We start from the raw sequence: 18,654 nt of genomic DNA, 5'->3' as shown, positions 1-18,654 counted from the left end.
AATCTCTGCAGTCTTTGCCAGGAGGAGTCACTTCTGCAGTAAGTGCCCGTGGCACCTTGAAGCTGTCTTTGATAGTGAAAGTCAGAGGAGTGAGTGAGCACCTGCCTGCGAGTGAGGCCAAGTTCGGTTGTGTGTCCCTTGCAGGGACATGCCTCTGATGACTCACATGTGGCAGTGATGCTGTCTGAAAAGCAGTTGTCTTCTAGCAGATGTTGCGACTCCGGCAGTGGGCACGTAATCCCTTCTCCTTTGCCACAGCATGTGACTGCTGCTTGTGGACATCTCCTGGATGTAGCAGCAGGTGAGGGTTGGTTGTTTTTTTTTTTTTTAACCTTTTGTTTGGGAACTAGGTTTCTGCTTTAAGTCAACAGGTTACTTGTAGTCCTGCTAAAATGTATGTTATGATACCTTCCTGCCTTGATCAGCCTGCGTTACTGCACTAGCGCCAAGGCTGGACTGCTGCCGGAGCCCTCACTGCCTGCTGAGATTTTGTTTAGAGCTTCTCTTCTTCCATTAGTTAATGGTCTTGTCATGCTATGTGTTTGCTAGGGCAGACTGTGAACGTCATCGCTTTGTAGTACACTGCAGATTCCTCAGATTCTGAAATAGCCTTGCCTGTGGGCTGGTTTGCATCCCTGGAAAAATAAAAAAAAAAAAACAAAACTGAGGAGCCACTGTGCTCCTCCTGTTGACTTGAGGCTGTGAATCTGTTCCTGTTGTCCAACCCCAGGTAAAGCTTCATCCACACGCATGTATTTCCAGCTTGTTGGGAACTTGAGCCCAGCACTCGAGTGGTTTCTCTGTGTCTGAGCTACGGAGAGAGAGTGTTACTTTCACTGGCCTTTGGTGACGAATGGAGTGGCTAGTGCCAGTGGCAGTTTCACTTCAGAGGCTGCTTCTGGATTGCAAATATTTTTTTTTCCCTTTTCCTCCCTCCAGGAGCTTGTTGCTTTAAAATATTTTGTATGCGGTTGGTCTTTTCAGTTTTTAGAGAACTGTCAGAAAATCTCTTCATCTGGTTTTGGTGGAGCTGTAAATCTATTGCTAGTTGTCTTAATGTGTTATGAATGCAAAGCTTGCTTACAGGTCTGTGATGCCTGACCCTGTGTTGAGACAGTGCTCTATCCTGTGGGCTTAGAGATATGCCTGGGTAGGCATTGCCTTGTGTCCTCCTGCTCTCCTTGGACTCAGGTAGAAGGGAGCAGAAATGGGCTCCATCATAAACGAAGAGAAGCTTTTGAATTGGGAAGTCATCTTAAAGGTTGTCCCATTACATCACTAATTTGAGTTTTCACCTAAATAGCCATTTATAACTAATCTCTTCAAAGGTATAACATAGGAAGGCATGGCTGGTGAGTAAGGCAGCCAGCGTGCATAAAGGACATGATGAGGTTTGCACTGCGGAAGAGTCGAGAAAGCCTTTTTGGTGGTGATTGTCCTGTGGTCCTAACACACGGTGCAAAAGGCTATTTCCACTCACAGAGCATGGGAGGATTTTAAGAGGAACTGATAGAGAATATCTTGTCACATCATCAGGATGGTTCAGTGCTTCGGCCAAGACAACTGAACTGTTACTAAATGCTGAGGCAGAGCAAATGTTCTGTAATAAAGTGAAAACATGAGGCAGACTCTTCTAGCTCCTACCAAGACTCTGAGAAGATGAGGTGGGAGAGTCTGGGTAAATGTCTGTGGAGAGACATGTCTGTGTGAGAGTCTGTGGAGGATAATTCATATTCCTTTGACAGAGGAGCTGGGAGTTAGTTTGTCTTTCTGGGATGGTTCTTGGGACAAAGTTGACTTTTTTTTAGCCTTTGATCTCTGGCTGTGCAGAAGGCTAGCCCGTACTACCCCCAAGGGGCTGTGCTTCCATGGTCAGGACCTGTTCCCTCAATGCAATGCATTGGTAGGAATGGCCCAAGAGAACCAAGGGAGACTGCATATGAAAAAATAAGTCCTTCTCTGTGACTGCCCTAGGAGATCAGAGCCATTTCCAGAAGACATAGTATGAACACCAGTGCCCTATGAGAGAAGGAGAGCCAGTTTTTTTTCCAGTCATGGTTAGAAGAGAGGCTGGAAATTATATAGGTGTGCTATATGAAGTCCTGTCTCTGCTGACCAGAAGGGAGAGAAGACCTTAGTTCTGAATTGTATTGCTTTTAACAAGCTTTCAGGTAGCACTGTGGTAAGGATCATACAGGAACCTCAGCAAACGACCCCGTTTGCAACATGGGCCTTGGGGGAGACTTCCTGGCTGAATTCCCAAAGGAAGGTTCTTGGTATGGAAAGTGCAGGCTGGAGCATGCCCTTCATACATACCTGCATGCAACGGCATAATAAGATTAGGCAGGTCGCTACATAGCTGAGAGCTGTTCCCACCCAGGCATACTTAGTGTGTCTGTAAATACACTGTCAAGCATCAGCTGGTGACAGGCTGTTCGGATGCCTTCATAGCATTTAATATTATCAGATGGATGCACATTGGACAATAAAACTTGTCCACCTGGATTGGATAGTTATCAGTATCCGCAAGGCAGTAGCCACATTCATCTGATCTTCTGGGGCATATGAACAAAATAAACACTAGCCGTAAATACACTGTTTCCTAGATAAAAAAATTCCAGATATCAAAAGTTTGCAAAGTATCTGTATTTGTAGGACTAATGCCGTGGATTACCCCAATTTTAGACAGTTTCTCCTTAAAATTCAAATAAAAATTCTTGCTGTGCCTGCCTTTCCGGTCATTCCCACACCATGCATGGGTTTTGTTGGGTTTTGTTTTTTTTTTTTTTGTCCCTTCCTTTGCTTGCTATTTTCTAATGTCAATCTTCCTATTAAAAGATGAGAAGCATGTACTTATGCTAGGCTTTGGTAGTCCTTAAAGAACCTTTATTCCACATCCTCCAAGACAGCATTGTCTTCATTTCTGGCTCAGTAATCCAGGCCATGACATGAAAACCGGAACTCCAGTCAGATTTTCATTCACATAATTCTTAAATGAAGACACCCAAGCAAAATTTACTCCTTGAAGAGTCTGAATCATTGCCCTCAGAGGACATCCTTCCTGGGATTGCCTCACCATCCTGCTTTATCCTGAGACAATTTGTTCCTGCTGTCTTCTCATCTCTTCTGATGTCTCCTACCATCCAGCTGACAGTTGGTTTCCTGGATATTTGATCATTTCTTCCTTCTGCCATGATTCAACAAAGTCAAAAAAGATCGATAATTTAAAGAGTTGCCATTTTTCCACATCTCTAGGATGGTATCTGGACAGGATGGATCGATGGGCTAAGGGCAGCTATATGAGGCTCAACAAGGCCGAGTGCCAGCTCCTGCACTTGAGCGACATCAACCCCCTGCAACATTACAGGCCTGGGGAAGAGTGGCTGGAAAGCTGCACAGCGGAAACGGACCTGGGGGTGTTGGTCAACAGCCAGCGGAATATGAGCCAGCAGTGTGCCCAGGTGACCAAGAAGGTCAACAGCACCCTGGCTTGTATTAGCAATAGTGTGACCAGCAGAATGGGAAGTGATTGTCCACCTGTACTTGGCACTGGTGAGGCTGCACCCTAAAAACTGTGTCAGGTTTTGGGCCCCTCACTACAAGGAGGACACAGAGGTGCTGGAGCATGTCCAGAGGACAGTGAAGCTGGTTAAGGGTCTAGAGCAGAAGTCTTATGAGGAGTGGCTGAGGGAACTGGGATTGTTTAGCCTGGAGAAAAGGAGACTCGGAGGAGACCTTTTTGCTCTCTACAACAACCTGAAAGGAGCTTGTAGTGAAGTGGATGCTGGCCTCTTCTCTCAAGGAACAAATGATTGGACAAGAGAAAACGGCCTCAAGTTGTGCCAGAGGAGGTTTAGATTGGACATTAGGAAAAATTGCTTCACTGAAAGAGTTGTAAAGTCCTGGCCCAGGCAAGTGGTGAAGTCCCTATCTCTGGAAGTATTTTAAAGACATATCGATGAGGTGCTTAATGACATGGTTTAGGGGTGGACATGGCAGTGCTGGGCTGACAGTTGGACTTCATGATCTTAAAGGTGTTTTCCAAACCAAATGATTCTATCATTTTGAAAAGCCATTGTCAGCGAGGGCCAACTGAAGAGCTAGCGCAGCTGTCTTGGAAAAGCGTCTGGAGGGTGCTCATGATGCACTCACCATCTTTGACAGGCTCTGGCAATATTCGGACATCAATGTTATGCAAAGTCTGGTAGGTGCATTTCAAGGTCACAGTGCAAGTAAACTCAGGTTATACTCGATAGCTGCACTGTTCAAAGATAGGCTTGGAATATCTGAGGCAATGTAAAGAAATTAATGCCAAATCCCATGCTGATCTTAATGGAATACGCAATTCCATTAACAACAGAGCTAACAAAATTGCCTGATTGCCTGTGGATTTATGTGCTGCTCCCTCATACTTCCCTTTTGCACCACAATACTCACAGATTTCCCTCACCCCATAAATATCCGGTGTGCTCTATCCTCCCTCTTTATCCCTCTCTACTGCCTGGTGGTTGCATGCTGGCCAAGACATGCATGTTCACTGGCCCATACATACACAACTGGACACCTGGCAGACCAAATGAACAGATAAGTGCTGAGCTCACACAGCATCATCTCCACCTGGCCTCACATGCAGACATGTGGATGTCTCTTCCAGCCAGACTTATGTGGTTTTACCACCAGTGCAGCCCATGCCTGCTGAGGATATTGCATTGCCCACGTGTGCAGCAGATGTTCCCGTGCACTGGAGCAGTGCTTTGTGAACCAGGTGCATGGGAAAAGTCAGAGAACATCGTCAACAGTGAAATTGAGACGTCGCCCAGAGAGTATCAGCTATTCATGCAAGTGTTAGTAGAATAAAGATGTTCTGTGTTAACACTTCAGTAAAGAACTACAAGGATCATTCGAAGCCTGCAAAGCCTCCCTTAGTCTAAGAGATTTGAGTTCAATTTATTTAGCTTATGCATGAGATTTTGGGGAGATTTACTTGTAGACTCTCTCTATTTACCCAGAGGGAACATTTTTTTCTCAGAAGACTTTTTAATTTAGTAGGAGGAAGTGTATCTGAAGGTAGGCAAACAACCAAAAAAGGCAGCGCATTTATATCAGTATAATTATTTTTTCTACATCTGCCCTAAAGGCTCAATGAGTTTGCTCTTGAAGTCTTAAAGTCAAGACTGGATATCTTGGTAAAGCTCTGCTCGAGCAGTGTGAGAGTGAAGGACTGGAAGGAGAAGTTTCACATGAAGGGAGCGCTTCTCCCTGCTATGTAGGACCTCCAGGAGGATGTCAGCAGGATCCCTATTGGCCCTTCAAGCATGCTGATAAGAAATGGCAGAATGTGGTGGCTAGATGCTGAAGCCAGATAAAATCAGCCTGGGCAGATGTAATTTCCTAGAAATCTGTGCTTATATTACTCAAATTACATACTTGCAGAGGCGAGGACTGACTGCTGACACCTTTTCCTGAAATAGAGACTTAATCCGGTATCTGGGAAAATTCTGTTACCTGGGGGTACCCGGGACAGGCTGCAGTCTCGTGTTGCCTTATCGCCATCCTGTTCTGTGACGCTGGGAACCCCCATCATCACTCTCCATGACCCATGACTATGAGGAGCAGTAATAGCCTTGACAGCTTTTCGTTAAAGTAAATTACTTGCTTCATCCAGTTGTCTGCAAGGGTCACAGCAAAATTTTCTCTTCCTGAGGCACAATTAGCTAGATCTGTTTCTGTATTCCAAGGGAGACGGCTTTGTGGCGTCTCTGAGATGAGCAGTCTCCAGCACAACAAAATTTTCCAGAAGAGCCCTTTGGAAAGCGTTGCAACACCACTGGATGCTGTGAGTGCACGTTCTGCAGTGTGAAGACTCACAGAGGAGGAGGAAAACACTAATTTGATTTTGTAAATAAAATCACACAGCTTTCCATCAGTGGCTGAAAAGAGACTCTCACAGCTCCAGGAATTTTGTTATCTGCATTTTTTATTTTAAACTGGAAAAAAGAAGTCTGAGTGGTAAATATTTATCCAAGATGTGTGGTTGTTAATACCATCTAGTCTTCAGTCATTTTGAATGGTGTCATGATGACAGATGTTAATTCAGAAAGGAATAGATTGGATGATTTATGCCTGAAACACATGTGTTCCTTGGCGGGCTCCGTGGATTACTTGCATAGTTATTGCTGTCTGGGCAATTTGTAACGTTTTCTCTGCCTCGAAGCACCGAGGGCTCCAAGACAGGGGGTTGACCTATATCTCCAGTTTGCTATAATAAACACTGAGGTAACTAAACTCCCCACGTGCTTTTATCTTCCTTAAATTTATCTCTCCCTCTGTGCTCCAGCTGTGGGTGGTGCTTCTGATTCTTCCCAAGATGAGCGGCAGCTTCTTTCTGCAAGAGAGGAGACTGCTCCTGTGTGTGCAGGGTGTGAATCCCTGACCTCCTTCCCCTCTAGACTCAGCTTCTCTCCTACCTCAGCACTCACAGTTACTGAATGCAAACTCCTGTCCTGACCACAGAACTGAAAATAAACCAAGCCATGTGAAGACAGGAAGCAAGAGAGATTCTAGGAAGACCTCAGGGGTTTTTGTGTAGTGTTTGTATTCTTAGAGTTGCAAATTTATGAGATGTGTCTGAGGGTGTTTCTTCTCTTCCTAGTTAAGACCAGGTTTGTAAAAGCATTAGTATATTATTTCTTTTTTTTAAGCAAAGACATAAAATTGAAAGAAAATGGCCAAGCTGTTGGGTGCACGGGGCTTTTGGTAGGTCTGCCTGAAAGTTTGTTTCTCAGCTGGTGCATGAGTTGTGTTCTGGCTGTGGCCAGTGAAATGAACTTTGCCCACAATGGACCAGTACAGAAAATAGGGAGCCCTGACCCGGGCAATCAGCACTTTGACTGTTTGGAAAACACTGTTAAATTTCTGTTTGGATTATGGTTTATTTAAATTCTCATCTTTTAAGAATATTAATGTATGTTATTTTAGAACTCTTGTTTTGTAAATCACCTATTACTAATGTAAAGTGGGGTAGAAGCTTCCCGGCATCCTCCCACCCTCTTGTTGTTTTGACCTTTCTGCTTTCTCCTCCTAAAGGGTGCTGAATAATTTGTATATATTCTATACGAACATGCAGTGACATACAAATTATTTGGCTTCTTGTTTCAGCAAAGATGCCAAAATAGGAGAAGATGGATTTTCTGTGTACTCTTGCTGTAAAAACAATGTAAAAATTTCCCTGGAGACTGACTTTAAGATAACTTCGGAAAGCAATGAGGGTTTCTAGGCCATAATTCTTCCTGTTGTGATCCTTTAGTTTTTTTTTTTTTGAGGGGGATTGTAATGTGCCAAGAGTTTACTCTAAATATGTGTTGTTTAACGAGTTGTTGTTTATATTCAAACTCACGAACCAGTTCAGCTCCCTAAAAAAGACTTTGCTTATGGGTGTCCTGGGATGCCCTCATGCTTTGTCACCAAAGCCTGAAAAGGCGGCTTTTCAACTTTTTTTTTTTAAGCAGGCATACTGTTATAAGAGGAGCAGGTAGTTGTGCTTACAGTCGGGATCACCTTATGTTTTCTGTTATAAGCTATGGGGAAAATGCTCTATCATTTCATTACACAGTCATCTTTGAACTGATGTTTTCCATGCCACATGTTTGGCACAGCTGGAAAGTTCAGCCAAAATAACTTATGTGTTTCTCATGATGAAGCTACTGAAAATGCATGGTTTTATTACTGTTTAAAAAAATAACAATAAAAAATGTCTCCCACCCTATTTTGCTGAGATTTTCTAATTCTTCAGGGCAGAGGCTGGGAATCAGTGAGGCTGTGTTACCACAGCAGCCTGCTGTGGCTTCTGCTGTTCTGTGAAATCCTATGGCTTGGTCTGACATTCCATGGTGGCTGTTAGACGCTGGGCACCGTCTGTCCTACCAGGGCTCCCCTGCCCTGCCTGCACTGGTCAGGTGCCGTCGCTATACGCTTAGTTGGGATGCAGTGTCTCCAGGGATGTAAGAACCAAATAGGATTTTCTGTTCAATTGCTTCTCCACCAAGAGATGGGATGATAGACAATGGATGTGGGAGCAGGGAATCTCTCCAGGACTCTCAGGAACCCCTTCTCCTACTGCCAGCCACCTGGGCGACATGAAGGAGCCTTAGTCTGCTGTGGTGCATGGCAAGAGCAGGAGTATTGGAGGTTGAAAGATGATGGCTTCTGGGGACAGTGGAGAAGGGAAGGGTTTACAACCAGCAGGGAACTCCTCAAACTCTTGCAGTTTTGTAGGTGTAAGTAGTTCAGGAGCCCTATAAAAGGGTGCATTTTTTGTTCTCTAACGGCTGTTGTAGAATACAATAGCTTACTGGAGCTTGTAGTTGTTTGTAGAGGACTGTGCCCTGGGTTTAATTGCTCCATTTGGTGGAGGTTTTCTTGAGTCGATTTTTTTTTTTTAACATATCAAGTTACCCTTTAAGACTTTTTGAAGAGTTTTATGGTTGTAAAAAACAAGCTGCCGGAATTTAGGAAAAGCAAAGAAATAACAGCATTTTCAATATTAATTCAGTTCTCCTGTGCAGATGTTAACTTTAATTACATAATTACATCCTGACTCTTTCAGAACGCAGCTGTCTATCTAGTGGAGAGAGAAGACTGAGATTTAGACTAATTTCTGTAACGCGAGACATTCAGCCTTGATAGGAGTAGTTGTAGAATGTGTTGTAGATGAGAGAGGAAAAGAGTAGAGGAAGAGTGGCCTCCTGATTACAGACACTGGAGGATTCCTCTTGAGGTGGTGGTTTAGACTTTGACCGCTGTGATGCTGGGCAAGTTAGATCAGAATTTCCCAAACACACTTACATCTTGTGGGGTGGATATGCAGGAAAGCTGGCTGTTCAGCAGCAGCAAAGTCAGAGGAGTTGTGCTGTGAACCTAACGCTCTGAAAATTCAGCTTGAGGTGTCTGAAGTTGAGCATCAGGAGGCAATGGAAACTGTGGGCATTTGGTTGTCTCTTTTCTGCCCTGTAAAATGGTGTAATACACACCAAATATTGCAGAGATGCTCTACATGTGAAAGTACTGTTTGTAAAACACTTAGATATGTGGCAATATAAGAAAAATCTTGTGGGAAAATTAGAAAGTCACTGTTCACAACGGAAATCCTGAGCTGAAGCTCTGAAATTGCAGGGCTGTTGTCCTACTTCAGCACTTACTAACACGTGGATTTGGCCTTTAAGCCATGGTGTTCTTTTAATAGATGTTATGTGAGTATGATATTTCATGAACTATGTCATAAAAATAATAGTGAAATAAAGGGACTGATCCCCTATGGGAATAAAATACCCTGTAAATAATGGTGATATTATAGGGCCTGTCCTTCTTTGGGATTTTTCTGAAACTGTTCTACTTTATGTATTTTTCATTGAAGGATTATTATTGTTCACAGTCAAAAAAAATAACAAAAATATAAATTACCTAAATCCTTTCCATTTACTAAAAACTTCCGTCTTTCCTAAGTTTTTTCAAAACAGGAATATTTCTTCAAATTTTGGCTCGAAATCCAGCTTATATTTTGAACAAAAGAGTCTGTAGTACAGTCCATCCATCACCCTGTTTGTGCATGGTGCAAACACGTCTTCTGACACACCATGTGTGAGCTATCGTTTATACTTTAACTTTTGAAACACAATACTCATCAGAACAATCTTCAGGGTTTTTCTGAAGCTTCTTTGACGTGTTCCAAGGTTTATTTTCTTCACAGGACAATCTCTTTTTCAATGACATTTTGTTATCTTACAACTGTGAACTGTATTTTGCTCTTAGTTATATGGATAAAACCATAGAAATACATTAAGAAAAAGGAATTCCTTTGCATTTACAACATAGCATAAAAATAAATCTGCTCTCCTGACTCTTTAGAGCTGGTCTGGGCCTTGTGCTGTCCTGTGAATCTGAAGATGATGGTGTAGACCAGCAACACAGGAGGCCCATGTCTGTCTGCAGGATAGCTGTAGCCCTGGAAGTTACATAGGTCAAAGCAAGTTTGAAATTCAGCAGGCCTATCTCTATGTGCTTTTCTGCTTATTCGTAACATGTGCTTGCAGGTAAACAGGGCAGAGACTTCCTCCTGACAGCCACGGGAAAGAGCACGTAGTTCTGGTTGAACAAACTGACCTCGTGTGTAATGCCTCAGCGCTAGTCTCATGTCCCAGATGGCTTTTGTCACCATTGAGGTTGCTGCTTTCTCAGCTGGTATCGGTGGACAGGGCAGCTTCCAGTTTCAGGTGTAGCCAGGGTATCGTCTAGTCTGTATGTCTTACCATGAAGTTTAAAATCCACAACCACTACTTGGAATTCAACTTCCTTTCTCTGTGGTTTTCAGCCTGGTTATCAAGCCTAAAGAAACGAGTCTTTAGCCAACGTAGTGAAGTATTACTAGTTCAAATGTACCAATGAAGGAGCGTAGTTAGACTTTTGCTTTAAAAAAAAAAGCTCTAGTTGTACCATGTATTAAGAGGTGCTTTTGTCTCCATCATTCTTTGCTGCTCTTTGCAACTGAAAACACTGGGTAGAAAATGTGTTTGGGTTTCACACTGAGAAATGTTTGTAAAAGCTAAATTTGGGGGGTTTACAGCTTGTCAGGAGTTCTCTTGGTTGCTGTGAGGCTGTCGAGAGATGGGGAATACAGACAAGGGAGTGGTCTGGGAAATTACAACCCTTTGATTTTAGACTTGGTCAGTGGGAGGGTATTTGGAGAGAAGAAACAAAAAGTTATAAAATATTAGAAGCATCATGTTGTTGGATCATCCAAGAGCTACATCTCTTTTGGCAGTGGGATGAAGAGAAGGTGAGGGAAAGGCCTGAGTACCATCTGCAGCGTTCCTGCTTCAGGCAGAGTGACGGTTTTTTAGTGGGGCTGATAAGAGTGGAACAAAACACATTTGCCTCTAGAGCATTTCTAGACTCTAGAAACCGAAGATTGAGACATTTCAGACCAGGTGCTGGCCATCAGAGCCTTGTACAGAGGGTAGTGAGATGTTCTCCATCACTTCGAGAAGGTTGGGTAAATATATTTGAAGCGTGGGCTAGTGGGTCTGGCTGTTGACCGCCAACCCAGACTGCAGGCACTCAGCACCTCTATACTTGTGGCAAAAAATTCCTTGCTGCTTTGATGATCAGTGCAAATGATACGACTTCATTTATATCACCACTCGTAGAAGAGCATTTTCTAGGCCTCTGTGTCTACTTGAGCACTGAGAAATGCAGCATTGGCTGATAAGATGGTTATTTTCTAGCAGAAGCACACCTTTTACGTCTAATCCAGTTATGCCTGAGCAGAAAGCTTTCAAAAGCCTCTGCAAATGGATTGCAGCACTCCTGCTGTACCCTGTGTTTGTGTGACAGTGAGTGCTTGTGGATGACGGGTGTAGAATAAATCACATTCCAGCCTATGTGAGGCCAGAGATTCCAGTGAACTATGAGCTCCCAGGCATGGCGAAGTCTTGTGATTGCTATGTCATCCCCTGGCTTTTTATTTCTCTCATGCTCTTCCTCTGCATTTCTGGTGTTAACAGAGTTTGAAAGAGGTGTAATCTCCGTTTACCACAGGTTGTCTCTCCAGTCTTTTCATCTTTCATGTTGCTTTGCAGCAGAGTGTTGCAAACCTAGACTTCATTCAGTTTTGTGTTGTGCCTAGCTACTTTTGCAACCTCCCCTCCCCATCAGACTTAGACGTCTTCCAAAAAGGATGAATGTTGAGGTTGTTTAGCCTGGAGAAGAGAAGGCTCCAGGGAGATCTTATTGCAGCCTTCCAGTACTGAAAGGGACCCTATAAGAAAGGTGAGGACAGTCTTTGTAAGTAGGGTTTCTTGCAACAGGATAAGAGGTGATGGTTTTAAGCTAAAAGAGAGGAGATTTAGACTTGGAATAAGGAAGACTTTTTTTCTTTACAATGATGGTGATGAAACACTGGAGCAGATTGCCCAGTGAGGTGGTAGAAGCCCCGTCCTTGGAAACATTCCAGGTCAGGTTGGACAGGGCTCTGGCAATCTGATCTAGTTGAAGATGTCCCTGCTCACTGCAGGGAGGTTGGACTAGATGACCTTTAAAGGCTCCTTCCAATCCAAACTATTCTATAATTCTGTGATAGTCTGGAAGGGAAATACTGCATCTTCAGAGCCACCCACCCTCCACTTAAGCACTGCAGGCTTAGTCACTGTAGCAGAGAACAGGGAATGCCCCCAACATCAAACTCCAAGTGTGAGCTTTCAAATCTGGCAGGAAAAGCATGTCTTCGCTCCCAGTGCCTGCTGCTCCTCAGGTGTCTGTCTGTCTCCTCCCAGCCTAAAACGGGACAGAGTTCCCTGAGGGGAAGTTACTGCTTTGGAAGCCTCGCTGAACAGCTGTGTCCAATTAGACTGAACTTCCGCACCAGGCATAGCAACGGCCGAGCATCAGCGGTAGCTCAGAGCCTTGGAAGGGGCTGCGCTCCTGATGCTGACTCCCAAGCGGTTTGTGTCGGGGAGCCACATCCCAGGGCTTGCGGTTGTGGTGATGCTGCATTTTGTAGCTTGCCAGTGACGACTCAGAACAAAACCACAAGGCTTGGGATGTAGCTCAAAACTACAGGGTTTGTAAAGCCAAACCAGAAGGCTGAGAATTTCAGTAATTATAAGCCAGAAAAACAGTTTTTAGTTCTTTAGCCCTATATGGGGCTTTGCCTACTCTGTAGGTGGAAGTATGACAGCTCTCTGGTGAGACTCCACGTTTCTCCCCACAATTGTTTCAGAAACTACAGAGGGAAAACACACTGAAATGAAAGATTATCCCAGGTGTCCCTCAGTAATAACCTCAGGTGAACTGCCCAGAAAAGTTACAGGGAAGAACACAGAGCATTGAGCAGAGCACAGAGGGTTGAGACAGAAGGGAGAAACCAGAGCAGTGTGATAGCTGAGGAGAATGTTTAGGGAAATGGTCTGGATGAATGAGGGAAGAAACATCCACGCAGAAGGGACCAAAGCCGACAGGTTGTATTCCCAGCTTGGGACAGGGTCCACGTTTATTTTGCTGAGAGCAGCCCAGGTATGGTCCCAGTGGCTCACAAAGTGCTGGGAAAAGGGACAACTGTGATAGGAGTAGTTATCTTGTTCTGAACAGCTGAAGCAACAGCAAAGAATAAAAGTCTCAAATGTCTGTAATCTTTTTTTCTTTTTCTTTTCTCTTTAACGTTCTGTGTGTAATGTAAAAGCCATGTAAATAAAACCTACTTAAATCCCAGAACTCATGTAGAATCTCCTATGGACTGCGGGTCCAAACAAAAGGCAGCTTTTGTCCACTTTAAATAGCTTGCAGACCTTTGGTCTGAATTGTTCGCAAAATTTAGGCAATGCTGTATTTAGAGTTGTACTTGAAATCATAATTGAACTTATAAATTTATTTTAGTTTCAAGGACACACACTGTTTTTCCAGGGTGTGCCTGCATAAACACATGATAAGGTGGTTTCACTGAATGAGTAGCTGTTCAAGATTATTTTTTATCGTCTTCATTTTTGTGAGACCTGGAGCGTGCTTAATGCAAGTGGAATCTGTGATTTTTTTTTTTTTTTTTAATTTAATTTTTTTCCCCTCCTTCTCTGGAACTGAAAGGCCCCTGCTTTACACATGCCTTTAGGAAATTCCACAGGTTTAATATTTGTCCAATTTTTAATGAATTTTCACAAGGAGGTAAAATTCAGCTGACATACCAAATCCCTCAAATCCCATGGTCAAACGATGTTGAACTTTATTAACATTTATAAAGTTGATTTTTTTTTTTAAATGAGATCACGCAGAGCATGAAAATGTTGTATTATAAGTGTTAAACTGCTCTGGCACCAGTTGTTCTAATTCAACTAGGACGAAAGAACATGGCTGTTAATTAGGTTTTGGTTTTTTCCCGATTTAGCGTCCTGAGAGCATGTTAACATTGTCGAAATGTGAATTTAGAGCATCCTTGCTCTGGTCAGCAAAGGTGTATTATGTTTGGGCAGCTTTGAGGAGGCGTGTAGGATCAAAACAGGATGGCAATGGCGTTTGCCAATCTTAGACTGTTGGTTTGGGTAACTGTGCGTCCTCATCAAGTTTGCTGTTAATGCCTTCTGCACAGCAAGAACCATCCACCAAAGTTTCAGTCTTCAGGATCTGAAATTCAGCAGCTAAAGATAGCCATGGGATTTTTTATAAGGAAACCTCTGTGAGGTGTTTAGCACCACGTGGTGTGAGAGTTCACAGGAGCCAAGCGCGATCTAAGTAGTGTGTGAAACGCAGCAGGCATCGGCTATGGCAGAATTACCATCGATAATTACAGGGGTACTCACTACTGGGTGGGGGAGGCTCCTCAGGATTTTGCAGGGGATCGTCAGTATTTTCAGTAGTGCCTTGAAAGCAACTGCAAAGTCACTGCTAAGCTGCGAGCAGCCCAAACCTGCTGTAAATAATGACTTCCAAAGCACGTGCTTTTTATGTAGAGTTATGTAATGTCTGCCTCTGGTGCTTGTCATGGACATCACAAGGAAGATGGTTCAATGCTGTGAGGAGGAGGTATTCAATCAGATTACCCAGCCAAATCTGCTGGATAGCAGATTAAAATTCCTGCCATCCTCCCTGTGCCTTGCTCTGAATTTTTAACCCGAACAGAAGTGAAACATTAGAATGTATTTGTTCTGTAAGTCCTGTGAAAATGAAGCCTCCAGTTGTTTCGAGGGCAGTACGTGCTATGCCTGCTAACATCTGGAGCAGCAGCCGCAATGATATCAAGTAACCCAGCAGAGGGGCATGAGCCCCTCTCTAGGCAGGGCTCTCTAGCAGGCAGCTGTATTCAAGGGCAGTGTTCTTCCATGTTTGCAGAGTGAATTAAAAAATAATCCATTGGGTAAACATAAAGGACATACATAGTTGTTTTTTCCCTTGTACTATGAGCATGCATGAGACTTTACAAGACAAGATGGCACCTTTATAAGCTTATGGTCTCTAGAATGTTCTTAAAAGCATTTGCTATCTAAGGGTACATCTCCTTGGAGGCAAGTGGGAGTGATCACAGCATGTGCTAGAATGCTTGAGCCATTAACCAATCGAACTGAAGTGTCAATAAGATTGAAAAGATGGCACCAGGGAGGTGGTTGGTCATGCTGAAACCCAGACCTCTCTGCCTTCCTCACACTTCTCATCTGGACTAGCTCAAGGGCATCTGCACATGAAGCTGTGACCCCTCCAGAATGCAGCCTCCCACTACAGCCTTATACTAGTGCCTTATGGCAAGGACAGCAGGAACTGCTGCCACTAGTGCATTGTAATTCTGTTTTCTGAAGAATAATAGTGATCTCTTATATCTTGTTTATAGTTATGTTTGTTGTTTTATCTTTCCTTTTCTATTTTCCTTTTTGTTACCAGAGTGCCTCTGATGGCTTTTGGAAGTCAGTGGCAACCCGTGTCCCAAGAGAACCTCATGAGATACGAATCCTGAATCCTTACTTCATCCAGGAGGCAGCTTTCAGCTTCATCGGGCTGCCTTTCAACAACGGCCTGATGGGCAGAGGGGTAGGTATACAGCAGAACAAGCAAAAGCAGGGGGAAAGATGAGAGACCAAGCAGCAAAGCTGGCTTACAGTGTTCTTTCTTTTCCTTGGCCTCCACTGTTGGACAATGAAGGGAAGGTGCTGTTATAGTGGCAGTGCTCAGCCTCCTTAAGGTCAAGGCAAGACCCTTTCTTTCTAGTATGAGGCAATGAGGCTGTCAGCACCAGCTGGGTGATTTCCTGTCACCTGCAGACTGCCAGGAGGGCATTTGTCAGTGTGGGTGGCAAGAGCACCTTCCCAAAAGGAAGGAGGAGCCCTGCTCTCTCAGCACGTCTGGAAGTGGCACTGGTCTCCCTAGAAGTCACACTACTGTTTTGCAATTTACTGCCCTCATGGAGACTGCAGCCTAAAATCGCTAATAATGCGCGTCTCATCCTGTATCCCAGGCTTAGGGTAATGGGGTTTTTTATGAGGCCTTTGATAAAAAATTCTGATCTTATAGTGACATGTTTTAGACGTAAAAGCTTACAGAAGAAAGCAATGTAAACCTCACTTTTAGGTCATAGTTTTTAGCAGAATACCTCCGTGGTCATTCTGGTATCTGTCACCCCAGTGCAGCTTGTTGGTGTGGGGTGGGTGGTAGCTTGGCTTTTCTGCATTATCTCATGCTGCAAGATGGTGTGAGAACCTATTTATATTTGCTCTACCTAATATATCAACCATGAGAGAAAGTATTACCACACATGACATTTTGGGGCACAGCTGACAAACCCAGAGAGAAGCACTTCTGCTAGACAAGGTCTGCTTGCTCTGCTCCTGGCATTGCCCCTCCATTGTTACCGGTGCAGATTTGCCCTATTGCTGCATGGATCTGGACTAGACAGAATAGTGCCTCGTTTTCCATGTTCTAGTAAATCATATATATATATAATATATCTTACATAATGAAATCTTCAGAAATTTTAGAGACTATTTTTTATACAGCTCAGAGGGGTGAGTGCCTGGAGGTAAGAAATTCACATCTTAAAATGTGAGGTGCAAGATGTGCAGACAGATTCAGCCACACAGAATGGGGTTTTTGTGAAATGCGCTGCTGCATGTTCATGTACAGAAGCTGTCTTGGGCTTCTGGAACCACTGGATCTTTGCTCTGTGCTCTAAAGGTATCTTATCTCAAATAGTCCTATGAGCTAGGAAGTAACTTCACCTCTCTGCATTCTCTAGAACTTACTGTTAGAAGGATGTTGTCTTGATTTGTCTTCCAAAATATCAGGACTGCTGCCCCAATGAAATTATCATGACTCTTGCCTTTATTTTCTCTAGATTTGTTTTTATTTTTAAACACGTTATTTTAATACATAAGACATTACTTAAGCTGAGAGGAGGAGAAGGAATCCGGAAATGAAAACACTGTGAACTGAAGTTTATGAGGTTTTGATAGGTTGTTTAACACACGTCAGATTGGGAAATGGAGGCATCTTAATTGAAACCTGATGTTTCACTTCATGAAAATCCATCTGAGCATTTAAAAATACTTTATGGAGCTTTAAGGCAAGCAGTCTTTGCCCATGACCCCTGCTAGATTGTGTAAATTGTAGTTCATTCCTTCAGATGGGGCAGCAGGAGCACCACAGGTGCATCTGTGGGGCTGGGACATTGGTATACCCCATGCTGTCTGTACAAGGACACTCTACTATGGTGATTCTGTCAGTGTTTAAAAACAAGGAGACAGTATTTCTAGCCTGTGGGTACAGATTTTACTGTAGACATCAACTACGGGCTGCTGTCATGGAGCTGTTGGGACTTCACGCTTTAGTGAAGGCTGCTGCATCAGTGCAGATGCTTCAACAGAAGCTACTGCTGCCACTGTAAAGAGGGAAGAGTCTGAGTAGGATCCTGGGAATATAAATTTGCCACAGACCTTTTTTTTATTGAGGCTTTAAATGGGAAGCATTGTCTACAGGCAATTAGAGCCTGTAGACCAAGAATCCTAACTCTTAACTAAAGATTTGAGAGACGTCCAGCAAGGTGAGTGAGGCAGCTAGAGCAAGGAGAATCGCTCCACAAGAGACAGCGTGACCCAGCAGCTGTAGAACATAGGGGTTCATGCTTTAGAGATAGGAGACAGCCTGGAAAATTTTACTCAAGAAAGAAGCGTATGAACATGGAAAAGGAAAATGCTGAAGTCTTAAGCAAAAGCATGTGTCCCAGGTTTGCTGGAAGGAACCAGGATGGGGGCAGAGTAGTGCCCCCATGCTGCAGCATGCTGTGGTATGTTGTTCAGGGGGATCAAGGCTGGGGATGCCTTAATAACCAAGGCCAACACAAAATCCTCATAAAGAGCAGTAATATTCCACTCTCCTTTGGTTCTGGTGCCTAAATAAACTTCAGTGCTTCTCTTGCACACCACATATGGTAACAATGTGCTGCCAATTAACTTCATAATTTGTGGGCTTTTTCAGCAAGGTTGAGGAGAGCTAGCAAAACAGTTTGGGGCTGATCTCAAAGTGTTTTTCCTAGGATCCAATAAAGGGTAAATGTAGTAACATCCTCTGCTTTGATAATATAATTTGGGCCAGATGGATCTGAAGGATAGTAGGGCAGCACAACTCAGACGTGCATTTTGGGTGCATTTGTGGCATTAATAGCCAAAAATCTGAGGAAGGAGCAAAACTGGTCACCCACAATGAGTAGTGACTTCTCTCTGAGATGGGTGAAGCTTTTCAGGAGTTTCCTTAGTCTGCTTACTGAAGTCTTAAGAAGACCGAGAGCTGTTGCCTACTACATGTGGACCACTCTTTTCTTGGGATGATAAAAAACATCTTTAGTTTAGGATCCTAGCAATGTCTGGAGAAAAGTTAAATGGTAACACCTGAAGATGGTTTAGCACAAAAGAAACCATCTAGGAAAGATCCTTCTTTGATTAAAGAATCCTCTTAAGGAGTGGGTGCAGGCTTGGCCGTCTCGCTAGACAGAGGTGTATGTATTTGATTGATGGTTAGGTGGAAGTTTTGTGTACACAAGTCTTTTGGGCTTGAAACCATACATCACTGGTATTGCAGCTGCTAATTCAGGCACGCAATAACCTACCTTACACGGCAGCAGCTTACCAGGGGCCA

At 43.6% G+C, this 18,654-nt stretch overlaps 1 protein-coding gene across 1 annotated transcript in view; it reads left to right on the top strand.

Annotated features, from left to right (window-relative positions):
* The window catches only part of LOC104495125 (CMP-N-acetylneuraminate-beta-1,4-galactoside alpha-2,3-sialyltransferase-like), a gene marked incomplete at both ends in the record, with an annotated part of 33,473 nt that extends 17,915 nt beyond the window's left edge, over positions 1–15,558 (top strand). Inside the window, one exon of the mRNA XM_010138055.1 lies at positions 15,412–15,558. Within this exon, the coding sequence (XP_010136357.1) occupies positions 15,412–15,558 (147 nt within the window). The remainder of the gene's footprint in view (positions 1–15,411) is intronic.
* Positions 15,559–18,654: the final 3,096 nt, after the last annotated feature.

Source organism: Buceros rhinoceros, unplaced genomic scaffold (assembly GCF_000710305.1).
Source record: "Buceros rhinoceros silvestris isolate BGI_N320 unplaced genomic scaffold, ASM71030v1 scaffold16676, whole genome shotgun sequence".
Taxonomy (NCBI): domain Eukaryota; kingdom Metazoa; phylum Chordata; class Aves; order Bucerotiformes; family Bucerotidae; genus Buceros; species Buceros rhinoceros.
The sequence above is the reverse complement of the archived record's forward strand: the minus strand, read 5'-3'. Positions and strand labels throughout refer to the sequence as shown.